The 27,179-nt window shown below is 57.2% G+C and overlaps 2 protein-coding genes across 4 annotated transcripts in view; one reads left to right on the forward strand and one right to left on the reverse strand.

Annotated features, from left to right (window-relative positions):
* The first annotated feature begins 6,597 nt into the window (after window positions 1-6,597).
* AGT (angiotensinogen) lies at window positions 6,598-18,166 on the forward strand. 2 transcript variants are annotated; one of them, XM_011287235.4, is made up of 6 exons: window positions 6,611-6,735; window positions 7,608-7,664; window positions 10,213-11,075; window positions 14,639-14,906; window positions 16,502-16,646; window positions 17,401-18,166. In XM_011287235.4, the coding sequence occupies exons 3-6, from the start codon at window positions 10,244-10,246 to the stop codon at window positions 17,590-17,592; spliced, it is 1,437 nt and encodes a 478-aa protein (XP_011285537.3). In that variant the 5' UTR covers window positions 6,611-6,735; window positions 7,608-7,664; window positions 10,213-10,243; the 3' UTR covers window positions 17,593-18,166. The 2 variants fall into 2 exon arrangements, with proteins under 2 accessions (XP_044895886.1, XP_011285537.3); XM_045039951.1 differs by lacking the exon at window positions 7,608-7,664 and having other exon boundaries at window positions 6,598-6,735.
* An 8,310-nt stretch (window positions 18,167-26,476) lies between these two features.
* COG2 (component of oligomeric golgi complex 2) overlaps window positions 26,477-27,179 on the reverse strand; it is a 46,399-nt gene continuing 45,696 nt past the window's right edge. For both annotated transcript variants that reach the window (XM_006937789.4, XM_003993932.5), the window contains exon 18: window positions 26,477-27,175. In XM_006937789.4, the coding sequence (XP_006937851.1) occupies window positions 27,074-27,175 (102 nt within the window). In that variant the 3' untranslated portion in view covers window positions 26,477-27,073. The remainder of the gene's footprint in view (window positions 27,176-27,179) is intronic.

Below are 27,179 nucleotides of genomic sequence, written 5' to 3' on the forward strand. Positions count from 1 at the left end.
GCTCGAACTCACGGACCGCGAGATTGTGACCTGGCTGAAGTCGGACGCCCAACCGACTGCGCCACCCAGGCGCCCCTCATTGCTACTTTTTACAACAACCCGGAACTGGATTCACTTGCTGTGTCACTTAATATTGAACCGGGTAGGAATAAATAACCCACTTCTTATGTGTACAACAGTCATCGGTGACCAGGAAAAGCCGTCTGTTGGGCTGTCATCTCTGAAATACGCTCCAGTCCCAAGATTTCTCAGACTTTCGTTATCTCGAATCCACATCTCCTCCAGCCCGATCTTTGCTGCGTCTGAATCAGCAGCCGCACCCACCACGCAAAGGCTGCCTACGGAGGTGTGCGGGGCAGGGTCCAGGGCATCCTGTGATGTCTGGGAGACCTAACAGGGAGAGCAGATGCCTCCTGGTGAGGTGGGGGAGGGGGACTATTTTGTTTTATTTACCAGGAGTCTAAAGCCCATGTGAGCTGAGAAACCCGTCTTCGCGTTTGAGTACTCTTTATTGGAAGGAGACGGACTTCCCCCTAATGAGCCCATTTTACAAACTGGGAGCCCCAAGAGCTGGTCTCCTGGCACAGAGGAGCAGTGAGGAGGACTCACAAGTCGTGGAACGTGTCCTTGTCATAAAAAGAAAAACTTGGACGCGGGACAGGGCCCGCCTCCCGGCTCCCTCCCTGGTTCCAGTAAATGACGTGCTGTGTAGTCATGCGTCCCGGACCAGGCACATCCGTGGGACAAGAGCTCTGATGCAGGCAGAGACAAGTCCCCCGTGAAATCATTAGTTTTGTCCGAGAAGCAAAAACAGAAACCCGGTTCCTGTGTTTACCCCTCATCCTTTCCTTACTTCGTTCTACCTGGTTCAGAGTCCGATTGCATCACGGACATAAAGAAAGCATCTCCTACTTTCCCGGTTTGGCTTTGTTTTGCTTTAGAGTAGGAGTTTGTGTTTGTCCCTTGGCTAGCTGGTTGGTCAGGAGCGGGGAGAGGGGGAGTTTTAACTCAGACTGATCCTCAGCTCAGTCCTCACCACAGAGTGGCCTTGACCCCCAGATGTCATCAGCCTGAGTGCATCGCTGCGGCCAACGCTGCCTGCTATCCATGGCTCCCTTCATGGACCCAGTTCCGAGGGATGGCTTACTCAATTTCATGGCCAGCATTTCTTCTTTGTTCAACAGCTTTCCTGGAGCCACAGATAAACTGTACCTAACTTCCACTGATGGAGTGAACACACGAGAAATTGTACCTGTTATTAAAAGAAAGAAAGAAGAAAGAAAAAGAGAGGGAAAAAGAAGGAAAGAAAGAAAGAAAGAAAGAAAGAAAGGGGAAAGGAAAAAAGAAAGAAAATAAAAGAAAGAAAGAAAGAAAGAAAGAAAGAAAGAAAGAAAGAAAGAGAAAGAAAAAGAAAGAAAAGAAACAGGAAGAAAGAAAGAAAAGAAAGAGAAAGGAAGAAAGAAAAGAAAGAAAGAGAGAAATTGTACTATCGAAAAGAAATTGTTCTAAATCTGAACCAGGTCAAAAGTTGATAGCCTGTTTGAGTGGCTACTTCTTCTGGGAATAATTTACGGTCTGGATAAAATGCTCTAGCAATTTTCTGATTTATTTTAATGAGCTTAAAAGCCCGGCATCGAAAATTCACCCAGCCGATGGTCAGCCTTGGGAGCTGATTAATGGCCTTTAACCAATCTCGAAAAAAGTTGACGCAGACATCCTTTACTGTGTCCAGCTTAACAATGATTGCTTCCTTATTTTTTCCCCAATAACCTGTCATTACCAAGAGCGAAATTTCTGCTTAGAGACCTCTCTCCACCTTGCAACAAGTCTGAAATGAACTTTGACGTGTGTTGGAACCTCTGAGATGCTGCTTTCAAATACACTAAAGCCTGTAATTGTGTAGCAGGGACTCTCAGGACTGAAGAAATTGCGAGAAGGGAGGAATCGCTCCAAGGGACTCAAGGGCGTGGTTTGCAGAAGCTAGCCGACGGGGCGGGGCGGAGGTGGCCCGGGTCTAGGGAGCCGATGAGTACCCAGAGGCGGGACGCTTTGGATGTTCCCTTGAGGCCAGGCCACCACCGAGCCATGTGGGGCCACAGACAAGTCACTTTTGACTTGTCTATAAAAGCAAATTAATTTTAAAATTATGTGACAGAATTACATCCCAGAATTCATGGGCCACCGTGAGAGGTAGTGACTTTTTTTTAATGCAGACTTAGCACGGTGGTTACAGAAGAGGCACTTATGGCTCTATTGTCTAATCAGTGAATGCAAAGGTTCTTCGTGTTCTTTATTGTCAAGTGTGACATTACTGGATAATTTCCTACCCACCGCAGCACATCGGTAGCGCCTCAAGCCTGTTTGTGCTGAGGCAGCACAGACCTTCCTGCCTCTGTAGTTCCCCGACACCACGTCATCACTCTGGAAGCTGTGCCCTCAGTGGCACTATCTGGGGATGCTGGCTCCCAACGACTCACCAAGGTTGCCCTGTACTTGGTTGATGATGACAAATGCAAGGGGGCAGTCTGAATTAGAATCCTTTTTCTGGTCATGTGAACTTCACTGCTTGCAATTTCTTTTTTAGTGTATTTATTTTAAGAGAGATAGACAGAGAGAGAGAGAGAGAGAGAGAGAGAGAGAGAGAGCATTCAGGAGGGGCAGGGAGAGAGAGAATCCCAGGCAGGCTCCCCACCGTCAGCGTAGAGCCCTCTGCAGGGCTTGAACTCATGACTCACGAGATCATGACCTGGCCTGGTATCGGGAATCAGACGCTGAACCAACTGAGCCTCCCGGGCACCCCAACTGTTTGGGATTTTTATGGCATAAACAGAATAACATGTCTTCTAATCATGTCCTATCCTGAGCTCCATGGGCCAGGCAGGAAGGGTGCGTTCCTAGAGCATCATCTCTTCCAGCGTTGACCTGACTTCTGCACCCAATACCCGTGGGGAGGATGGGTGATGAGCCGTGGTATGAGGGCAAAGGGGGGTCTCATTGTCCCAAGGAATGTCCCTCCCTCGTCTGGCATGGCTGGAGACCACCCTGGAGGGCACAACGTCACTGCACTGATTTGAGGTTCATCGGTCAGATGGATCAGTTAGCAAGCCTGACTGGTCCAGAGCCTGTGGAGCGTGTAGGGTGTGCATTCTGAGGGCCAGAGGCAGGGGGTCCACAAGAAGAAGGATGCCCGCAGTCACCCTGAGAAGGATACATGGGACAGAGATGGATGAGAGCAGATCCATGGACCGACACATAGCTCAAGCCCAGGGCTTGGCAGTGGCTCTTGGTAGCTCAGAGCCCTGAAGTCCCATGTGTGATTTGAGAGTTCTCCAAAGAGGAGCATGTCAGTACCGTTCTGGCAGCCCAATCTTATGGGGACCCTGCTCTTTAATGTCAGAGAAGGAAACTCGTGCCCGTCGGCAAGAGTGAGCCGATTAGCAGACTGCCCTCCGAGACCTGGGATGCTCCATAGGCAGGAGTCTGAGAGCTACTCAGACATCTGGTCACCTCCTGATGCAACGTGGGGGATGAGTAGAAGGGGGGGGGGTTGCATTAAAGGGGAGAGCCAGGACAGAGACCACACAGGCTGTGGTTCTGTCTCCCTACCAGTCCAGGCACCAGAGGACTTAAGAAGGTTAAAAGAAGATGCTCTAGGGCATAGTTGGCAGAATCTAAGGGTGGTAGTCTTGGGAGGCCCCTTCTGGTTCTATGGTCCCATGATTCAGCTCTTCATGCCTTAATTTACCCACTGTTTGGGGCCATTTTGAAATAATACAGTAAAACCTATTTTATACATATTTTGGGTTCAGGGACCCTTCCCCAGACTTCACTAGTTTAATAAAAATGTGTGCACTATGGTTTGTCTAGACAGCAGATGTCCTCCTGCCCCTGAATACTGAAGTATTTGCTGTCCTTTGGAGAGCTGGGCTAAGACTCATGATCAGAAATTGAACTTCAGGGGCGCCTGGGTGGCTCAGTCGGTTAACTGCCCAACTCTTGATTTAGGTTCAGGTCATGATCTCAGGGTCATGAAATCAAGCATGGAGCCTGCTTGGGATTCTCTCTCTCTCTCTGTCGCTCTCTCGCTCTCTCGCTCTCGCTCTCTGCCCCTCCCCCCCCCCAGTAAAAAGAAAATAAATTGAACACAAGAATGACTGTGGTAGGGAAAGAGTAGGCATTGATGTCAGACAGACCTGGATTCACCACCTTCTTTCTGGGTGACATTTCGCAAATGGCTGAACCTCTTGGGGCCTCCGTGTTCTCTCCTTGGATGGTGGGCATGCTAACATTTGTATTGCAGACCTCTAAGAAGATTTATGCACCTGGCATGTAGCAGCATGTCGAAAAGAAAACCACGGGCCCCAAATGGTATCGCTTAGGCTAACTTGGCAAACCAAAACTCAATAGCTGACCTAACTGCAGTGTCAGCCTCCCAAGGACGTAACCTTTCGTTGGTCAACGTGGAGTTTTCTGGTCGACCCCAGGAAATTTACTCATAGACCCTTCCGCTCCCCTTCGGAGGGCAATGTTGTCTAAACAGTGAACTCCTTGCTAATACATTCCTTTATTAGTTGTCTGTATGCCCTCTCTCTGCCTTCAAGATCTTTTGTTTGGCTCAGTGGGGCTCCCCTCTCTTTGCTGGATGGGATGCTGCCCGGCTCACGGATCATTGGGTCTTCACATTTACTTGGTAGAATTTTGATTTTTAACCAGCTGCTCAATCTAACCTTGTCCTCGTCTTGCTTACTGGTTTCATCATCCTCTCCGGGGCCTGAGCTTGGAAATTTGACTGATACCTGGCACATGGATGCTTGTCACAGTTAGAGGACATTTGTAAAAGCGGAAGTCTGGGGGCACTTGGGTGACTCAATCGGTTGAGCATGAGACTTGGGCTCAGGTCATGGTCTTGTGGTTGGTGAGTTCAAGCCCCCCTCAGACTTTCTGCTGTCAGCACAGAGCCTGCTTCAGATCTTCTGTCCCCCTCTCTGTGCCCCTCCCCTGCTTGTGCTCTCTCAAAAATAAATAAACATTAAAAAAAGAAGAAGGAGAAGAAGTCCATGGGTGCCTGGGTGCCTCAGTCGGTTAAGCGTCCAACTTCGGCTCAGGTTCTGACCTCGTAGTTCGTGAGTTTGAGCCCTGCATTGGGCTCTGTGCTGACAGCCCAGAGCCTGGAGCCTGCTTTGGATTCTGTGTCTCCCTCTCCCTCTGCCCCTTCCCCACTCGCACTCTGTATCTCTCTGTCTCTCAAAAATAAACAATCATTAAAAAAAAATTTTTTTTTAAAGTCCGGCTTCATGGCACTCCTCTGCTTAGACATCTTCAGTCCCTCCCTCTTGTGGCATCGACTTTGACCTCTGAGCTGGTGTGCAGGCTCCAACCAGTGTCCTTTCTTTCCACATCACTCGGTCACACGCCCCAGACCTGGGGGTGCATGTGTGTTTCGTCTTGGGCGGTTGGCTCCGATCCTGGAGAGTTTGGCCTGAAGCCCTGCATCCGGGGACACCCATGAAAGACTCGGCACCCTCGTGGTCCCTGGGGACAAGCACAGGAAGCAGCGGCAATTTTCTGTCACCCCTGCCCTCCCCTGTAGCACCTTAGGGGTGCAGGCGTCCCCCAAACAGGCTCCACGCTTCCCCACCTCTGTTCCCATCGTATAAACCTCTAAAATCCCTTCCTCAGCTTCTAAGTCCAGCTTATTTACCCTTCAAGGCATGACTGAAATGACATTTCTGCCTGAAACCTTCCCCAGTTTTAACGGATTGTTCCCTCCCGTGATCTGAAAGCTCTTTGTTGGTGCCTTTCCATCTGGCTGTATCATTGCTGGTGTCTAACCGTCTCCCCAGCTAAATCACGAGTCTCTAGAAGGTGCTTCTGCTTGGTCGTGTGTTCCTCCCCCTGCCCGTCAGAGGGCCTCTCATGGAGCAGGTGCTAAAGGCTGCCTGAGCTGCTCAAGGCCATGGGGTCAGATGTCACCCCCAGGCTGCCCCTCCTTCCCCTGCCCACGGGGCCTCCAAGAGCACTCTTGGGGCCTCTTTGAAGCACGCCCCAAACAGGGCTCCATCAGAAGGCTTGGGTTAGGGGCGCCTGGGTGGCTCGGTCAGTTGGGTGTCTGACTCTTGGTTTTGGCTCAGGTCACGAGCTCATGGTTTCGTGGGTTCGGTCCCCACTTGGGACTCTGCGGACAGTGCGTAGCCTGCTTGGGATTCTTTGTCTCTCCCTCTCTCTCTGCCCTCTCCCACTCGCTCTGTCTCTGTCTCTCTCAAAATAAATAAACTTAAAAAAAAAGAGAGAGAGAGAGAGAGAGAGAGAAGGCTTGGGTGGCTGGCCTGGGGTTGCCAAGCCTCAGGGCAGAGACACATCACACCCCTACGTGGGACGCCCCTGTGCTCCGGACCTGCGGCCCCAGTGCAGGAAAACTTCAGTAAATGTGTAACTCGACGGACGGCATTCCAGCTCATCCTGTTCAGCAGTGAAAGTGTGTTATCGATCACCCTGACTTCCTGGAAGGAGCCCCTGCATGCGAGTCGCTCTGGCGCCTGTCCCCCGGCCCGGCCTGGCTGCCTGAGGCCCCCCACCCCCACCGCTGGGCCAAGTGATGTCACCCCCCCTCCTCCCCAGCCTGGGCACAGAACGCTCTGGGAACGGCGCCGTCCCCACCCCTCCCATATAAATAGGGCCTCCGCGGCCCTGCCAGGGGAAGAGGCTGCCTCTGTTTGGGGGAACTAAAGGCGGAAGGTAAGCTGGGAGGCGCTCTCCTTACACACCCCTCCCTGTCTCTCCCGGGGCAGCTGAGTCACATGCAGGGAGGAGAAGCCGGTGGGGGGCCTCTGTGGGGAGGTGAAAAGAGCTGCTGAGGGCCAGAAGCCAGGGGTCCCTGCAGCACGGGGACATCACCACGGAAGACTCACAGGCTGCCTTTCCCCTCCTGTCACAGCAGACATCCAGACGTGGGGGCTGTCCTCTCCCTCAGCACACCCCAGCTCCCATCAGAGGAGCCGTGCCTCCCCGGCAGAAGGGAAGAGAGTGGCCGGGTCCTCCTGCCGCCCATGAGCGGGGCTGGCGGGCCTCAGGGGCTGGCACAGGAGCAGAGTCATGGTGGCCTAGAGTCCCCTGGGTCCCCTGCCAGCAGAAGGAAGAGCAAACTTGCGGTGCAGGTGGCGGAGCTGGGGGAGGTGACTCCCCCAGCTGGGGGAGGCTGACTCAGTTGGCCCCCGGGGCCGCGTCCCCACGGGGCTCGGATGAGGAGTGGCCGGCGTCTGACTCCCTGCCCCTCCCTTGAGGCAGCGCCGTCTCTGCGTTCAAGGCTGTGTTCTGTGCACTCATCACGCGGTACCCCCGAGCCTCGGGTGGCTCGGCCGTAAAATGGGACAAATGGCAATGCCTGGCCTTCCTTGCTCCTGAACCAGGGCGTATGTAAATCAAAAGAGCTCATCTAACGTGAGAGTGCTTTCTAAACTTTAGGATAAACTAGAAAGACAAAGTCTTATTGTTTTGTTCAAGAGGCACTACAGATCGGTGCTGAAGCGTGTGGACTATGGCGTCCGGGAGTTGGGGGCGGGGGGGGGGGGAGGGCCTGGGTGTGAATCCTAGTTCTGTCTCTCCGACAGAACTGCGTGACCTGTGTGGCCTAGAGCAAATCACCGGACCTCCTCTGCAAACCAGCGGTAAGTGCTCCATTTGACGATGTACTGAGTACCTACGAGGTCCCAGGCGCATTTCTGGGACCGCGGTGTCTATGCATCAGCGAACAAAACCGAGCGAGGACCCCGCGCTCATGGGGTTTGCTTTCATGTGCAAAGGGACAGAACTGAAAACGGAAAAAGTAAACAGATACATGCTGCAGAGGGTTACAGGGTGATCGGCGCTAAGGGAAAAGGAAGTAAAGCAGGGTCAGCGAGCCCAGAGTGTCAGGCGTGGCGGGGGACAGTTGCAGTGTGAAACGCGGGGTCAAGGAAGCCTCAGCAGGATGAGACGAGTCTATGGAAAGCCCTAGAACACCGCCCGGCAATGATAAGCATTGTATTAGTGTCGGTTGACGATCTCACCATTTCATCAGGCCCCGGAACCGCGAGGAGTCGGGATACCTGGAGGAGGGGAGGGGAGAGGGAGGCTGAGGGGGAGGGTGGTGGAGGAGGGGAGAATCACAGGCTCCTGCTGGGTGCTGACTTAGGACCAGCCGGGGCAGCAGCAACTGATCCCAGCTGAGAGCAACGACAGTGATCCGTGAAATTGCTCCCCCCCCCCAGACGGTGCCGAGACGAGACGGTGCCGAGACGAGACGGTGCAGGAGGGGTGGAGCAGGGAGGGGGCTGTGCCCCCCCTGGCCCCAACCCTGGACGGGGTGCCTGTTACTGCAAGATGTCTCCGGCACTCTGCTTCCACAAGCTTTCCTGATAACTCAGTGTGGTCCAGCTTTTTTTTTTTTTTTTAATTTATTTTTTTTTTTTTGAAGGGGTGGGGAGGGGCAGAGAGAGAGAATCCCAAGCAGATTCCATGTTGTCAGCGTGGAGCCCGACTCGGGGCTCGATCCTCCGAGCCGTGACATGGTGACCCGAGCCGAGACCGAGAGTCGGACGCTTGACTGACTGAGCCGCTGGCAGGCTGACAGCAGAGAGCCCGACGCGGGGCTCGCGGGGCTCGAGCTCACGAACCTCGAGATCCTGCCCTGAGCCGATGTGGGAGCTCAACCAACTGAGCCACCCAGGTGCCCCTGTGTGTGCTAGTTTTGTATTCCAAACTGGTTTACTGCCTACCCTGGGGCCAAGAGGCTTCCAAGAGACCGGCGGTCTGGTCCACGTTTGGTTTTCGAGGGGAAAACTTACAGCCAGGGGCGCGTGAATCTATGACTTTGCTTAGGGGCCATATCAAAGCCCCACAGACTGGGTCACTTAATAGACATGTTATCTCACGATTCTGGCGGCTACCCACCTGAGATGAAGGTGTCAGTGGGGCTCGATTCTTCAGAGCCTCTCTCCTTGGCTTCTAGATAGGTGGCCATCCTCAGTCTGTACAGTGTCTTCCCTCTGGATGTGTCTGTGTCTTAATCTCCTCTCTCTTTTTTTTAAAGTTTATTTATTTATTTTTGATGGTGGGGGGGAGAGTGCACAAGCAGAGGGTGGGGCATAGAGAGAGAGAGAGAGAGTGAGAATCCCAAACAGGCTCCACACTGTCACCATGGAGCCCAATGTGGGGCTCAAACTCACGAACTGTGAGGTCATAACCTGAGACGAGATCAAGAGTCGGACTTAACCGACTGAGCCACCCAGGCGCCCCTGAATCTCCCCTTCTTAGAAGGACACCAGTCAGATTGGAGTAGGTCTCACCCCGATGACCTCATTTCACCTAAATTACCTCTTTATGTCTCCAAGTATAGTACATTTTGAGGGACTGGGATTTCAACAAATAGCTTAAAACATTTTTTGCCTTAATATCATGATACGTTATTGCCGAAAGTGGTCCCTTAAACACCAGCTTGAGTGTTTCCGTATTACTCTCTATTAAACATATAATTATTGATGGAAGCAGAAGATCACCGATTAACATAACGTAAAAGTAATATCAGCCACTCATATATCCTTGGAGAGAAGTGCTTCCACTATTTTGTGAAAACACTTGTGAACATTTTTCCTTGATTTCACGGACGACTTCCTATCTCTGTTTAAACTCTCCAGAGGTCTTAATCCCAAGACATCCCCACCGCTATAAAAATTAGACAAAACAACCGGGGCGCCTGGGTGGCTCAGTCGGTCGGGCGTCCGACTTCGGCTCGGGTCACGATCTCGCGGTCGTGAGTTCGAGCCCCGCGTCGGGCTCTGGGCTGACAGCTCGGAGCCTGGAGCCTGCTTCGGATTCTGTGTCTCCCTCTCTCTCTCTCTCTCTCTCTCTGCCCCTCCCCCGTTCATGCTCTCTCTCTGTCTCAAAAATAAATAGACGTTAAAAGAAAAATTTAAACATTAGACACAACAAAACACAAAGCCCACCCCAAAATAAGCCCCGTGAGAGCGCAGCCCAGCCCACAGCCGTGTTTTGCACCTGCGCGGTGTCTTCCCCAGAGCTTTGAAATTTACCACTTCTCTTCGACATGTGTGGACTTGGATAGATTTCTCCCAGACTGAACGATCGCAGGGAATATTGGAACGGCTAAAAGTCTGGCTAGAGGGCACCTCCACACCGAGTAGAACTGTCACCCTTGACAAGAGGGCATTTTTGCAGGGTCCGCGGAAGTGAGCGCCCCCTGTCAGCGATGGCTCCTGCTGGTGCGAGCCTGAGGGCCGCCGTCCTCTGCCTCCTGGCCTGGGCCGGCCTCGCCGCTGCCGACCGGGTGTACATACACCCCTTTCACCTCCTCGTCTACAGCGAGAGCAGCTGTGAGCAACTGGAGAAGTCCAACGCGGAGGCGCCCAAAGAGCCGACCTTCACACTGGTCCCCATTCAGGCCAAGACAACCCCCGTGGACGAGGAGGCCCTCCGAGAGCAGCTTGTGCTGGCCACCGAGGGGCTGGAGGAGGAAGACAGGCTGAGGGCGGCGAAGGTGGGGATGATGCTCAACTTCTTGGGCTTCCACATGTACAGGATGCTGAGTGAGTCGTGGAGCACGGCCAGCGGGGCGGCCATCCTGTCCCCAACGGCTCTCTTTGGCACCCTGGCCTCTTTCTATTTGGGCGCCCTGGACCCCACGGCCAGCAGACTACAGGCGTTCCTGGGCGTCCCCGGGGAGGATCAGGGCTGCACGTCCCGGCTGGATGGCCACAAGGTCCTCTCTGCCCTGCACACCATCCAGGGCCTTCTGGTCGCCCAGGGTGGGGCCAGCGGCCAGCCCAGACTGTTCCTCTCCACGGTGGTGGGCCTGTTCACAGCCCCCGGCCTGCGCCTGAAGGAGCCATTTGTGCGGGGCCTGGCTCCCTTTGCCCCCATCACCCTCGAGCGCTCTCTGGACTTGTCCACGGACCCAGATCTTGCTGCCGAGAAGATCAACGCGTTCGTGCAGGCAGTGACGGGGTGGAAAATGAACAGCCCCCTGTCAGGAGTCGGCCCAGGCAGCACCCTACTTTTCAACACCTATGTCCGCTTCCAAGGTAAGGCAGACCCTGCGGGTGGGGTGGGCTCTACCCCCGGGCCGGTTCCAAAGGGTGACAGTTCCCTGCGTCTGTGGCTGTAATGCCCAACATTTCAGCTCAGCAAGGGCCAGGCCTTGGAGAAGGGCAGGGTGGCGCACGTGAGGGAGTACCCAGGAGTCACTCTCGAGGAGGCGGAACTATCAGCCCACCTACCTGCTGCCCTACTCTGTGCAGCTACTAAACTACATCCTTCTACTTTTCTCATTCAATCCCCTGGCGGTGTGGTGGAGAGGTGTTACTGCCCCTAGAGGAAAAAACAGCAACGCGGTGGCCTCCTCAAGAAGGCACAGGCACGAGCGGGTGTCCCAGGACCCAAGCCCCCACCTCCCGGCCCTGGGGCCCAGCTCTACGCTCAGGAGGGAGGGGTTCCTGTCTCTTGAGAAGGTCAATGTCCATGCAAACATAGCCCGTTTGTTTGCTTAAATCCCTTTCATGTTGGGAGGGGCCATTACTCCCTCCTCCCCCACAAAAAAATCCCTACGAAGACAGTTCGCTCATTCAATACATAATCACGGAAGAGGTTCACATGCAAACTCCCCGAGTGGGGCGTCTCCGAGGGGCCAGGCAGGAAGAACGCACACGTCCCGACCCCAGGTTGCCTATTCGAGCCTCAACAGGGCAGCTAGGTCCCACGGGCGAATGCCCAGGCTACAGAGCTGCAGATAAAAGTGCCCGAGGAAGGTATCTGGGGCGCTGAGCACCCAGAGGAGGGAGGGTCACTGGGGAAGAGGACAGAGGCCTGGGGGCGGCTCGGGGAGCGGGGCTGCAGTGGAGAAGAACAAACATGTGAGCAAAGGCTAGCGAGTTCGGGGCCAGGAACCAGGGCAAGGGCGGCTCTGTTTGGCCAGAGCTGGGAGTGAGCGAGCGTGGCTGGTGCAAGGTGGGGCCGGAAAGACGGGCCGGGTTCCGACTTGGAATCTGATGTTGGGAAGGCTGGCGAGTGTTGGAGCGGGCAAAGCGTTCTGTTCAGAGGTCGCCCAGGCGGCCTGTGCCATGTGCACTGAAGGCGGGGGGGGGGGGGGGGGCGGAACTCCCGGGAAGGCTGCTCAACAGGGCAGGCAAACCCTCCCGGGAGCACATGCTAAGGTAGTGACTCCGCAAACTGAGGGGCCGGGGAGGGTGCGTTTGCAAGCCAAGCGAGCAAGCAGCCAAACCGGAGCCAGAGAGAGAGAGAGAGAGAGAGAGAGAGAGAGAGGTTTAACAGAGCATGGCTACTTTGTTACTCTGAAAACATTCTAGAAGCCTGTAAACAGCAAGGGGGAAGGACCTCCAGCCTGTTCTGGGTGCAGGAGGAAGAGGGCAGACCCTGGAATGCTCAGGTCCCAGTGCTCACAGGTCGTGGGAACAGAGTCCAGCACTGGGGCCATCCAGCTGAGTGGGGGGGGGGCGCCACACCCCACGGAGGACAGAGGGGACTCGTGGGCTCAGCTCGCCATTCCTAAGAGGAGCCCCAGCAGGAGAGCTCATTGAGGAAGTCGTGCCCCCAAAAGGCGAAGCTAGGGAGCCGCAGGGGCCAGAAACGGGGACTCATTCTGGAAAAGCCCCCGTGCACGCGTTCACATGATGGGGCTGGACAAGAGGGGAGCGAGGAAAGCCACGAGGAGAAAAGCAGAACCGCGCTCAGGACTCCGACGCCCTGGATAGTCACCCAGCCCCACCACATCCCCCCTTCTGATTCTCCCTCCCTGACCTTTCTGTGCCTCACTTTCCATCCAACAGAGACGCACCTGTCCGCTGCGGCGCGTCCACTTACGTCTTGGGAGCTCTGTGTTCCCCTTTGGCAATGACGTTCTATTACCGTGACCTGAGCGGAGGTCAGGTGCACGTTCCCAACTGGCGAGCACTTGGGGGCTGGGAGCCCACGAGCTCCAGGGCACCCTTTGCCCAGGCCCTGCTGTCATCCCAAGCTGGGTGCTGGCCCTGACAGGTTCCACGACGCCAGCTGACTTAACCTTGAGGGATTTACTTAACCTCTGGACGAGGACGGTGTGCTGTGCTTTTCAGATGAGCAGATGGGACCGGGCAGCCGCCTCCGGTGCCATCTGTCTTTCTGTCTTGGTGGGAAAAGAGTCAGTCCTTTCTTCCCCTGAACTAATGAGTCCCCTGCCAGGCCTGGGAGGAAGGACACCACGGCTTGTCGCTCCTGTCTCCCCAAGGCCCGACTACAAAGGGGGAGGGAGAGGCTGGGTCTGGCGGTCCCTTCTTGCCAGACCCAGGCCCTGGGAAGGCACCCTTGTCCTTCCAGCCCCCGCCCCTCCACTTCGGAGACCTCTGTTCCCAGAAGAGGGAGCCGTGGCTTTTGAAGCTGCCTTTACTCAGACCCCCAGCTGCTCTGTGACAGACTCACCCTTACCCTCCCCTCATTCCCCCAGAAACAACCCCGACGTGGGCCACCCACGGTGACCGAGGAGACTGCAGGGGGGAGGGGCTGTGCCAGGGGCTCCGGTCACAGGGAGGCCCCCAGGGACAGGGCCTTCGGCAGGCGTCCGTCCTGTCTCCCAGGACAGCTGAGCCGGGTGGCAGCTCGGTTCCGCCACCACGTGCACAGCCCTGTGGGAGCGAGGGCACCAGAGAGGGTTCACTGCCCGCCGGCGAGGCCCGGTGCCAACTTGCACGGAGTGCCTCTGCTCAGAGCCACTGGTCACGTCGGGTCGTGGGGGTGTCCCTGGCAGCACAGGAGCCCGAGACGTGGAGCCTTCGTGACAGGAGGTGTGTGCTCAGCTCCGCGTCCTAGGACTTGAGAAAGGGAGTCTCTGTCACGGGCGGCCCTGCTCGCGGGCTGGAGAGCGAGCGTGCACTGGGGGCGTGTCGGGCCGTGACCCTATTCTGGATGACGCGGTGATGGTGGATACAGGTCACTGCACGTCTGTCCAGACCCGGAGAATGTACGTCCCTGCTGTCAACCACGGGTGCTGGGTCATGACGATGTGTCCGTGTCGCTTCATCAGCGTCAACGGACGTCCCGCCCTGGCGGGGGTGCCGGTGGGGCGGGAGGCTGTGCGTGTCGGGGGAGTGGGGGGGGGGGACACATGGGAAATCTCTATACCTTCCTCTAGCTTTTGCTGTGAACCCAACAATTGAATTTGTCTAAAAAAAAAGAAAAAAAGAAAGTGAGCACGGCAGCCCACAGGCTTTGGGCCAGGGCAGATCTGGGGTGAGTTAGTCACTCAGTCGTGGTGGAAGGTACCTCCATTCTCCGCCTTCCTTTGTGGGCCTTAAGGCGACAGGTCTAAAGTCCCAGGGTGGCACCTGGTGGGTGCAACGTCTTCACCGCTGGCGGCTGGCGTCACCGCGGTGATCTTGCAGGAGGAGGACTTGAACAGGCCCCTGGGGCCGTGGGGCTGGTGATGCGCTGGGCGGGGAGAATGCCCCCCTGCCCGGGCTGCGCCTCGCCTCCGGGATCTGACCTCCAGGCCTCGCCCCCCCCCCCACCCCTGCTCAGCGGCACCCCGCCCCGAGCCCACCCGCCTGCCCCTGCCCCAGCTGACCCTTCCCCTCTTGTCTCCCATCCGGGTCCGCAGGCAAGCTGAAGGGGTTCTCCCTGCTGGAGGGGCTCCAGGAGTTCTGGGTGGACAACACCACGGCAGTGCCCGTCCCCATGCTCTCGGGCACGGGCACCTTCCAGCACTGGAGCGACGCCCAGAACAACATCTCCATGACCCGCGTGCCCCTGGGCAGGAGCGCCTGCCTGCTGTTGGTGCAGCCGCAATGCATGTCGGGCCTGCAGCAGGTGGAAACCCTCAGCTTCCAGCACAACTTCTTGACGTGGCTGAAGAATCTCTCTCCCCGGTACGGCTCCGGGAAACCGCCGGCACCTCTGGGGCTGCTCCCCCTGAAAGCCGGGGGAGGGGGGAGGCGAGGCAGGAGGGGGTGTGGGGTGAGCAGGGGCGGGCCGGACGGCCCCTGCTGTTCTGGGCTGGAGGGCCTGGGCATCCCCCCATCACCCCTCCAGCCATCCACTGACGTGGCTCTCGGTTTACCGGCTTCTTCCGGGAGCACGAGTGGGGAGCACGCCTTCCTCGGGCTTGTGCTCACCCGCTGGTTTTGGACGCCCGCGTTTCAATCTGCCCCTTTGGACGCCACCCCCCCCCCCAGCCCCGTCCCCCCCCCAACACACACAATCTGCTGCAAACCAAGAGCTTTTGGGGGGCCGACTTCCCAGAAGGGTTCGTACCCTTCCGAGAGACCCGGGGGAGGGGCTTTCTCGGGAAGCTGACCTTGACCCCATAGGCCCCCTGGTTTGCTCCACTCCTGCGGCGGGGAAGAAAGCAATTCTCCGCTGGGGGCGCTACACTTGACCTACCACCCAGGCGCAGGGCAGTGGGGTCCGGAAATCTGCCCCGAGACAGGCACTCGGGGGGGGGGGGGGGCCCAGTGGCCTCCTGAGGTCAACTCTCCTTTCTAAATCATTTTTGGTTGTGGTGGGTGGTAAACGCCTAACATTTACCACGTGACCCATCTTTTAGGTACACGGCTCAGGGGCACGGAGCACATCCACACTGTTGCGTGGCCCTTACCGCCACCCATCCCCAGGATCTTTCCCTCTTCCCAGACTGGAACCCTGACCCCATTAAACACTAACTCTCCATTCCCCCTCCCCTCGCCTCTGGCCGCCACCTTTCTACTTCCGGTCTCTGAATGTGTCTATTCTAGGACTTCAGAGGAGTGAAGGCATACGGTATTTGTCCTTTTGTGACTGGCTTATTTCCCTTAGCATCTTGTCCCCAGGGTTCACCCACGTTGCGGCCTGCGTCAGAATTTCCTTCCTCCTTGAGGCTAACATTCCATTATATGGATGGACCGTGCTTTGTGTATCTTTTCATCCATCAGTGGACACTTGGGCCGCTTCCACCTTTTGGCTATCGTGAATAATGCTACTAGGGACATGGGTCCACTGTCACCTCTTGTGAGGGTTTGGTACGTCACTGGAAACATCCATGGGCTCTCAGGGATGCCAAAGGAAGGTCAACTGAGCTGATGTAAGGAACGTGCCCACCACTGAGAGTGACAGGACATCCCTCCTATCTCTCTCTCCCCACCCCCCCCCCCACGGTGGGGGGTTTCTATGTCAAGAACACCACTGAAAGGTAGCTAGTAAGACAGGATGCATTATTTCAGAGAATAGCATTTTAAAGTTCTCCAGGTGATACACCTTCAGTGCAGCCAACCTAAACCCAGAATGGAAGCATAGACTGTCCACAAACACCCAGAGAGCACCGCTGTTAAATGTATGCCCTTCTCACCATATTCCCAAGGACACGGAAGTTTCTTGTTACGTTTGCTGCTGACAAACTTTCCCCAAGATGGCCTAGCCGGGTGAGGGGGGCCCAGGGCCTCACGGTGGGGGCCACCGGGACCTCCCTAAGTGTGTGTCACCCTCCCAGGGCCATCCGTCTGACCATGCCCCAGCTGACACTGCAAGGCTCCTATGACCTTCAGGACCTGCTGGCCCAGGCCAGGCTGCCCACCCTGCTGGGTGCGGAGGCGAACCTGGGCAAAATCAGCGACGACCAGCTCAGAGTCGGAAAGGTACCGTGCGGGAGGTGTCTGTCTGTGTCGGAGCGGATTCCGTGGGTTCGCAGGGTGGGAGACGTGGACAGGAGGGACACAGGGGGATCTCCCGGGAGGCAGGCAGGGTAGGAGAGGAGAGCATGGCCAGGTAAGTGTGCACCCAGGGTGGGAGAGAAGTGACCAGAGCCTTCTAGGGCTTTCTGGGGACAGGTGGAGAGCAGCGAACCCTTCCCCACCATGTGTTCTATGGCTTTGCCCAGCCTGGCCTAGCCTCAGGGTCCCTCCCAGATCCTACAGCAGGGCCAGGACTTGGGCCACGACAGTGAGTGCCCCTAGGCCCAGTGCCAGCCCTGCCAGAGGGCCACCTGCTTCAGGGAAACGCTCAGCGGTAGGCAGACTGTGGCTCTGCTGCCTGGAATGACGCACCTCTGCAGCGGGGCCGCCTGGACGCTCTGCTGGGGAGAAGAAGGGCTGCAGTTCTGGCCTTGGAGACCACTGTTTGGGGGGCACGAGCCCCTGTGCGACGTGAGTGGGATGAACCGAGCACAGGGGCCCGCAGCCGAGGGTCCGGGGTTTTGCCCTGGATGGCAACAGCAAGGTGGGAAGTGGAGGGACTCTGGGGAGGAGCTGTCAGGTGGGTTGGGCTGAGTGGGGGTCGTCTACACCGAGGGGCGGGGCGTGCACGGTCTGGAGAAACGCCCTCCAGCGACAGCACTACACAGCTGGGCCCCGAGGGCCTTCGGGAGCCGTCCCAACACCTGCTGCCTTACAGGTGCTGAACAGCGTTCTTTTCGAACTAAAAGCAGACGAGGGAGAAGAGCCCACGGAGTCCGCCCAGCAGCCTGACGGGCCCGAGGCCTTGGAGGTGACCCTCAACAGCCCGTTCCTGTTCGCCATTTATGAGCAAGACTCCACCGCCCTCCACTTCCTGGGCCGCGTGGCCAACCCGCTGAGCGCGGCGTGAGGCCTGGGCCACCACCGAGCCACGGCTGTCACCGTGAGCGACAGGCACACAGTAATGCCGATTTGTCACCCATCTTCCACTTTTCCTTCCAGTGAGTCAGTGTGGAACGGGAAGGAAGCTGTTTCTCCCTGGTAAATGTGGCACTGTGTATCATGAGCAGCAGAACCTTTGGGAAGAAGGCCTCTCGGGTTCTTAGGTTTATCTTGGGCCACGTGAAGGGGGGGGCGGTGCCAAGAACCAGAGTGTATTAGCACAGGACGACTGTTCAGGAAAAAGTGCGAACAGACTTAAAACCGGTTCGTGAAACCAAAAACTGCTTTCCTTTTTATCAGAGAACAGAAATCGGGCTTTAAAATTATACAGTTTTCACGGCCCTGGGTTTATACTCGGTTACGGAATACGAACGCACGACCTGCATACGGTCTCCACGATGCCTTAGTTTTTTGTTGGTTTCTTGGTTGTCTTCCCCAGGATGCTGTGATCTTGGAAAAACACAAGCGTCTGAATTTGTGTTAGAATGTTAATACCACGGCTGGTCATCCCTTGTATTCTTAATAAACGTCTCGCAACAATACGCAAAAGAGGAAAATTCTTTTCATTCTGCAGCAAAACAAATACATGCCATTTAGCTTAACAGACCGTACAAATGCTAAGTGCGTTCAAGGGCTTTGAGCCATATTTTGGATGGAACTTCCCTGGAAGGTGCGGGCCGGTACTTGGCCGTCATTTGGAGAGGTTTTAGATGATGCTTTATTCTGGACGCTTCCATCCCTAAATGGCAGATGGGCATGGGGGTTGGGGGGGGGGGAGGCGCCATGCCCCGACATGCAGCTGTGAAGGAACGGGGCAGGTGGGCACCTCTTCCTTTCTGGGAACACAGGGTCGGATCGCTGCTCCCACCACCCAGGGACTGGAAGACAGAGAAACGAATCCTTCCATCTGCTGAGTGTCTCTTAGCAGGTTAGACGCCTGCATTCCTAAGCTTGGGCGGGGACTGGGGAGGAGGTGGGCACCCGGAGGCCCACACTGTTGCTGGTAACAGTGAAGATGCTTCCTGATGTGCACAAAGCCCCGTCTCCTCCTCCCTCCCACAGCTGCTGAAGTAACCAGGCAGGCTCTGTAATACGGTAACCACCGACGACGACGGCTGCTGGACAGTCACCGGGGGATAAGAGTGGGGATGACGATTTCAAAGGCGACCCAGTTCTTGCCGGTATGCGCGTTCAGAGGCGTAAGCAGAAGCATCCCGTGTTCTGCTTGAGCGGTGACTGAGCTGCCCACTGGTGCCCAGGCCTCGCCCACCCCCCTTCCTGGGCTTTGTAGCCACAGCCCAGGGCACCGTAGCCACAGTCCAGGGCGCTGGGGCCAACTGAGCACGTGCTATGAGAGGCAGGCCTGCTCCTCTGATTGAGGCTCGGACCGAACAGGAACACAGAACAGGAACGACGCCCTCCACGCCCCAGTGTCCCCCTCACGTTCCCAAGCGCCCTGCCAGACTGGAACGCAGCTCCCTGCTCTGATGTCAAGGTCAAGGGGACAGCTGGTTCCCCCCCCCCAACCCCCCCGCCGTTCTGTGGCGGTGGCAGGCACATGAGAGGCAGCATTGGTGGGTGCTCAGGAACGTGGGTGCCAGAGATGGGCGGGCTGAGCAGGAAGCCCAGATCCAACACGTGCTGGGACCCGGAGCAGGGGACATCGCCCCTCTGGGCCACGCTGCCCTTCTGTGTAAAGTGGGAAATACCCGAACGAATAAAAGAGTGACAGCAACCATGTCAACGGCAGTCAGTCCACAGTGAAGTCAGGACCTCTACCCTGTCTGAAGTCCTGTTCCATAAACGTACAGCAGGCAAAGCGTCCTCCCCTAGAGCCTCTGGAGGGAGCACTGCCTGGCCAACACCTTGATTTTGGCCAGTGACAACCATCGTTGACTTCTGGCCTTAGAGCGGTCAGGGAATTGTGGCAATGTGCTATGGCAGCCAAAGGCAACACTCAGGCACGTCTCCTATCCGGCACCGCTGGGGGACCTTCAAGGCTCTCCCCCCACATTCCAACCTCTTCAAGAGCTGATGGTCCCCCCATCCATTAAAGAGGATCACTGGCCATACAGGGACCAGCTGGCACCTGGGGGGCGGAGGAGTGAAATGTCCCAGGGGAAGCTTCTGGGAGGGGCCTCGAGTTCCCAAACCCCTCCCTGCCTTTGAAGCTGCGGGTGAAGATCTCAGTGCCTGGAGACCTGCCTCCCCTTCCCCAGATCAGCCTCTGCTCCCTGACCGCACAGGGGCCCCCGCCACATGGCACACAGCTATGGACGGCTGCTTTGAGGCTCTAATGCGCAGCGAATGAGCCCGGGCAAGAGTTTCCCCGCAAACATCAGTACCTCACCCGGTGTCAGGCTGAGCGACAAGGGCCCCGGTGGGACAGACACAGCAACAGCACCCGTGCTTTGTTTGGTCGCTCTGAATAGGCAGCAGTCCAGGAGCCCTGTCGAACTGTGGGTGTCGACGGGGGTCCCCCTGTTCACTGCTGGCAGGGACTCTGTCCCCCCAGCCCCGCTTTCACCTGGGTTTACCTCCCATCACGCTCTGCCCTCCCTGGGTCTCTCTTCTCAGAGGTCCAGTGGGGGGGGGGGCAGCAGCTGGCATCCGATTCCTCGCTGGTTTGGGCTTTTGGAAACGGCCACTGGATGCCAGGTCTCTGGGGGGGAACTGGAAGTTGAGGAAGCAGGAGCACGTTAGAGAGTCACGACCCAGGGTGCCGGGATGGCTCAGTGGGTTGAGCGTCCCACTCTTGATTTTGACTTGGGCCATGATCCCAGGGTCGTGGGATCGAGCTCCACATTGAGCATGGAGCCTGCTTGGGATTCTCTCCCTCTGCTCCTCTTGCCCACACGCTCTCTCTCTCTCTCTCTCTAAAGAAGTAATAAGCACAATCAGAGTCTCATGACTCCATGTGGCCCTTGGTGCCACCCAGCCCCACCCAGACCCCATCCTCAGCATCTGCATTGTCACCGGGAGCCCAGGAACGCACACTAGACTTTCGGGTCAGGGTTGAGGCTGGCCCGGAATCTGCGCTCCCAGCCACAGGCTTCGAGAAGAGCCGGGGCCACAACCGGCAGCGCCCCCTCTTGGATTCCCGCTCTCAGGGGGATGCCACGTCTTCGATCGGAACCGGAGCCGTGGCGGTTTCCCCCGTGAGTCCTAACACGACCGCAAACGAGAAACGGTCCATCTGTGTGCGCGCCATGGGTTCAGAGCTGTTCCTCCGACCCCGTCCCAGCACCTCCCTCTCTGCGCGGACACACACTTGTGAGGTGCCCAGGGCCAGCACGGAGCCCCAGGCGCCACCACCGACGTCCTCCTGATTCGTGCACCGTGGTTTTGAAGTCGTCCCCAGTGACCTGAGATAGCACCGTCCCGCTGCGGCTGGGGGAACAGAACACGGTGCGATCCTAACTTCGTTTCAGAAAGCAACTGGCCGGGGCGAGTGCATTTCTCCCATTTCTCCCACCGTGCAGGCTGCTGGGGCTGGAGCAGTTGCTAGGAGTACCCAGTACCCGGTTGCCAACGACCCCCTGCTGTTCTTTGTCCTCGGCTCTTTTATAAACTGGGAAGTGGGTCAGGATGTTACCAGGATACAAAACACCACTGTTTGGCAGATTACTTAACGCCAATGTGTTAATTCTGGGGGGTGGGGAGGGGGGTCTGTTTCTCTGAAATCTTTCGTCACTAAGTTCCAAGTCGTCCTGGGCTTGCAAAGCGCTTCCCCGGAAGGCCGGGGAATGATTCGGCAGCTCCCGTCCCCTCCGGCCTCAGGTTTCTGCTCAGGACCTAGAGCTTCCCACGGCCCACCCACCCAGGACGCTCACCAGATCCCGAAACTGTACTGGGTTCAGGACCTGAACACGACTTTTGCCGGATCCGTGCGGCGACCCCCAACCCGAACAGACACGAGGCTGCCGAAGACAATCCCGCTTCAGAAGCTTCGAGTGTGAAGCGTCCTCTCCTTGCTGCAGAGACACCGGCGTGGGTGACCCCCAGGTGCTGTTCCGGAGCCTGCTGGGTCGCCACATGGCAGGCAGGATGCAAACCACTTTGCCTTTCTAAAATCTGAAAAATTCTAGGCACCGAAACACGTACTGAAGGTTTGGGACAGGTTTTGGACTTGAGGACCATCCCGTGTGGGTTGGTTTGTCTGTTTGGTTCCTGATAGAATTCGCTTTTTTTAGCGCAGTTTTAGGCTCCCGGCAAAACCGAGCACACAGTATTTCCCATATGCTAATGATAGGTTCAACGTCCGGTGTCCTAAAAATCCTGTGTGCCCCACCTGTTCATCCCCCACAACTCTGGCCACCACTCGTCTTTCTCGGTCTCCGTACTTTTGCCTCTTCCAGAAGGCCGTAGAGCTAGGATCTACGCGCAGCCTTTTTGGATTGGCCTCTCTCTCGCTTAGCAATATGCGTTTAAGATTCCCCCAGATGTTTTCATTTCTTTTCAGGAGGAAACGACATCCCATTGTCCGGATGGACCGTTTATTTATCCGTCCATGAAAGACAACTTGGTTGTTTCCAATTTGGGGCGGGGGGGGTGTGGGTGGGCAGTGATCTGTGTGCAGGTTTTTGTGTGGACACAGGCTCGCCATGTGGTTTTTAAAGCTGCAGGACGAGCAGACGTTCTGGGTGCCTCTGAGAGGCTCTCACAAACACCGCGGGTGGTAAATGTCAGTGACTCGCAACACTTGGCGGGGGGGGGGTCCCACAGCCCACCTCCCTATATTCCATGTTACTCTATGCTTCCGTGGAGTTACCTGCAAAGTTACCCTCTGAGGCTCGCTGTGAAGCTTTGTTAAGCGGGTCCAGACCAGCCTTTGGTTTAGGCCAATCTGGTGCCGCTCCCGAGGCCGATCCTTCTGAGGGCGCCACTTGCGGCCACTGTCAGAGCCTTTCCATCCTGCCAGCGGGAACACGCCGGGGTCCCCTGAGCCTGGAGGATGATTCTAGCCGCTCCTTTCTAGGACTGCTTTCCTCGCCTTGACAGCCTCCTGCCCCACCAGCGGCTAACCAGCACCCGGCTATACAAAGTGAGCCACCTTCTTCTCCATACTCTCCCCCCAAGGTCTAGACTCCTTGCCCCACTCTCCCCCCACCCCCCCCACCCCCACCCCCGCCGCCCCCCCACTCCAGACTCTCTCACATCAGAGTCACCGGCTCTGGGTCCCCCTGTGCCCGGGCCTGGACACTGTCCACACACAGCCCACTTTGTTTCCCTTCTCTCTGGGATCCTACACTGCTCTTGTCCGGCGTCCACACGGTGCCGTTTCAGACGCTTGCCTTGGTGTTCAGTTGTTTAAGGTGGGACAGAGATTCAGGTCCTCGTTACCGGGTTACTTCACAATCAAAGCGCCACCCCAGAGATCAAGAACACATTTCAGTCCAATGTTGACGAGAGCGAGGGAGAGAGGAGAGGAGAATCTGGATTGTTCTGGGACTGCGTGTGACAGGGGCGACGGGGCGAGTGGCGCGTGGAGGCATTTGTCAAAGTCACGGGAAGGTGTGACTTCCCTTGGTCCAGACCGGCCTTTGCCGCCATCCGACAGGACGCCCGGCGGCTCTTCAAGAGGGGTGGGCAGTGCCGGGGAAGGCTCGCCTGGGGCAAAGGCAGCGTCCCCTTCACAGCTGCCTAACCTGAGGTGGTGGGAGGAGGACCAGGAGAGGCCGGCGTCCTCTCAGATGGTGGAGGCTCCATCTGGGATGTCTGGTGGTTGACGAGGAGAGGTCTCTCTCACGGGGGAGGATGCCACGCGCTGACAACGTGAACGGTGCCTTCAGGTAAGAACCCCCAACAGGCCTTGCTTCAGAATCCACCGTTAGCTCGGGGCACCTGGGTGGCTCCGTCGGTGGAGCGTCTGGCTTCCGCTCAGGTCACGATCTCACGGTTTGCGGGCTCGAGCCCCGCGTCGGGCTCCGTGCTGACAGCTCGGAGCCCGGGGCCCGCTTCGGATCCTGTGTCTCCCTCTCTCTCTGTGCCTCCCCTGTTCCTGCTCTCTCAAAATAAATAAAAACATTAAATTTAAAAAAAAAAAAAAAAAAGACTCTACCGTTACCTCGACATCTGAAGTTCGGCACCATTCTCTGGTTCTGAAACATGAACTTGAGCGGGAAGGTCAACGGGAGGGTCACGTGGACGCCCATTATCACACTGCCAGGGCGGCTGCTGTCCTTAAAGCTCGACGCTGGCCTCCTCCATGCCGGAGGTCGGGGGCTGCCCTGCTTTTAGCCCGCGAGGCATGCAGACCCAGGGGCCCCCTTTTCCACAGGCAGGTTCGTGGCTGAGTGGCTCTCACAGGGCAACTCCACAGAGTAGTTCCAGGGAGCTGCAAAGAAATACTGGCAAAGACCCCCCAACAGGACACCGGGGTGGGTAACTGAAGCAGCTCTAAAATCTGCTTTTTTTCTCTTCTTCCTGGACACACAGCTAGACCCATTTCCAGCCCCTGGAGCGTGCGGAGCTCTCCCCGGCGGGGCCGCGGCCCCCACCCCCACCCCCCGCCCCCGGGTGGCCCTCATGTGCTTTTCCTTTCCTGGTTGGCTGCAGCAGAGGCCAAAATGGTGGGCCCCCAAAAAGGTCCGCACACATGCCGGCCCCTGGAATCTGTGCATGTGACCTTACTGGGCAAAAGGACCTTTGCAAATGCGATTAAGTTGGGGATCTCACGACGAGAGCCTCCCGGATTATGCAGGTGGGTCCTAAATCCAACGTCAGTGCTCCTGTAGGAGACAGAGGAGGAGACACGGAGAAGAGCAGGAGGCCGCGCGAAGGCTGAGGCTGAGGCCGAGGCCGAGTTGTGCCATCATGAGCCGAGGGACACCTCGAGCCACGAGAAGTGGGACGGGCAAGGGGGAGAGGAAGTGTGGCCCAGCCGACACCTGATTTGGACTCCGCCTCCAGAACCAGGAGGGAAGAGAATTCTGTCGTTTTCAGCCATCCCGTTTGCAGTAATTTGTTACAACAGCCACAGGGAACTAACAGGAAGTGACCCCGGGGGGGGGGGGGCACGGAAGCCACAGGATGGAGGTGGCGCCTTGCAGGCAGCCTGGGAGCACCCCCACCCACTCATCCCCTGCCTCCCTGGCACCACATGACCAGTTGGCCAGAAAGACTCCTCTGCTTGAGACTTTTAGATTCTGTAGGCTATAAAGTAAAACACTATTATAGTTTTACTGTAAAAATGTATTATTCGTCTTCATAAACTTTGTTCCATTATGACTCTTCAAGGCAAAGCTCAGAAAACACACGTTAAATGAAGGAGACGTTCTGGGGAGCCAGGGATAAGTGTTCTGGAACGTTCTGCTTTTTACTAAAGGTTCTTGTTTCTTCAGCCTAGAAACAGGAGTGGGACACCATGGGCGTCACCCAGAACGAGCCCAGAAATGTGGTTATTACTGAACCCAGGCCGAGCCTGGGGCTTGACAGGTGTCCGGGAAATGGATGCCTTGGGCCCCAACCCTGCCCGATCAGCCCCTCTGTTCCGATGCTCATATCAAGGAGGGAGAATTACCTGCTGCTGAGCAACCTGGACTCTGGAACCATCTTCCCTGGATTTAAATTCCATTTCTTAACTATTTTAACTCCTTAATTTCCGTTTCCTCGTCTCCATAATGGGGATAAGCCGGCTGGAGTTGGAGGGGCTAATACACTGTACCCTTGTCAACCACGTTTTGAAACAAACGAGAAAGAACAGTCAAGGAGAAAGGAAACACCGGGGCTACGGTTGACCAGCGTCAGGCTGGAGGGAGGCGCTCAGCCATGTGGCTAACCCGGGGGACCACCGCCAGGTAGGCAGATCTCGTCACCCTGGCAGGGCTGGATCTCCGCTCCCAGAGCTCCCAGAGCTCCCCGCTGGGCAAGGTGGGAGGTCTGCCTTGCCCACAAGGGCATGTCTGCACTCAGAAGCTCCCTCAGGCCCAGCCACCGAGTGGCTCACACGGCTCCCGGCACGACGCGCGGGTCCTGCTGGACCTCCCTCAAATCCTGGGCCAGGCGTGCGAGCTCAACTTCTGCAGGCCCATCGCTGAACTTGGGGGACGCGGGTGGGGGCGGCAAGAGACAAACGTGGGTGCCAATCTATCCCCACTGGTTCCAGGTCGGCCTTGCCCTCTCTCACTTCATGTCCAGCTTTCTTCCCGACTGCCCCCTGCTCCCTGCCGCCTACGAGCCCAGCACCGCGAGGTCCAAGCCTGATGCCAAATCCCTTCTGCTCTTGCACCCACGGGCCGGGGTCTGACTAGACTCCCAGTACCGACCCGTCAGTCCCGCTCCAGCCGGGGCAGGGCTCAGTGCTGAGGCTGGGGCACCGGCTCTCCCGGGGAGCACAGGCAGGCCCAGCGTGCAAGCCCCGAACACTCGTGGGGCCGCACGGCCACAGGGGCGGGGAGGACACGCGCCCGAAGCCACTGCTCTCACCGCTTTTACGGGGGTTCCTCTCACGCTCCCTATTTCCCCGCGCTGCCTCATCACTGCGCTCACACACATACAGACAAAATCTCTGCTGGCGCCCGGATCTGCTTTCTTGATTGCCAATCGCTTACTCTTTTCCTTGCTCTCCCTGGAGCTGACCTCCGGGCCAGGACACGGAGATGCAATGAAACGCAGGCTCGAGGGAGAAGCGCCCCTGCCTCGGCGGCCCGTGTCGGGCGCCTACCTCTTCCCAACATCCCCGCAGCCTCTCCCGACACGAGGGCCGCGGCCTTGTCGCCTCCCACACCTGCAGGAGGAGGACCCGCTGAGGAGAGTGAGAGGCAGGTGCCCTCGAGGAAATGTGCCCGACATGCCACCCCCCGGCCAGAGCACTCAACCCGCACCGGATTCACAAACACGAGCCCACGTGCTTCTGGCAGACACTTCTTTTATTCAGGAAATGCATCTTCCTACAGGTTCCAGCTCCTGCCGGGACAGCGTGACCCGGAGCACTCTCGCTGAGCACCCAGGGGGAGAACGGAGGGGGCGCCTCAGGGCGTCACGAGGCGTCACCGTGCACACCGGCTTTCCCGGCGGAGGAGGGGGAGCCATCCGACACGGTCGCCCCCCACCCCCGGCGGGCGGGCGCTTCCGACAGCGGGGTCGGGGCCCGGGCCCAGCTTTCCAGAGTCCTACATATATATTCACTTGAGTCGTATTTTAGAAATCAGCTCTTCCGCGCTAAGATTTACAATAAAAATAAAATAATTTGCTCTGTAAACTAGAGTAGAAAGTTTCAAGTGTCTTAAAAACTATCTTCCATACAACGGAAAAAGGCTTCTGTGTTCTGTCCTGGGCGAAAGGAGACCCCAGTGTGCGGAGAGAAGCTGCCCTGGCATGTTGCTCGAGACGCCGGGCGCCGTGGAAGCACTTCTTGGCCGCGGAGACTGGGCCCGAGGACAGAGCCACTTTCTTCCCCTCGGGCTCCACGTCCAGCTTTCCCCTCCCCGCGGGCTCTTCCAAGATGCTCACGGCTGCTCTGCCGTTGCCTGGTCCTTGGTGGCGGCAACCAGCTCGGCGAGGGCCGGGAAGCTCTTTATGTCCTTTGTCGCCAGGCCCATCTTTTGTATCTGC

The sequence above is a fragment of the Felis catus genome, chromosome D2 (assembly GCF_018350175.1).
Source record: "Felis catus isolate Fca126 chromosome D2, F.catus_Fca126_mat1.0, whole genome shotgun sequence".
NCBI classification, from domain to species: Eukaryota; Metazoa; Chordata; class Mammalia; order Carnivora; family Felidae; genus Felis; species Felis catus.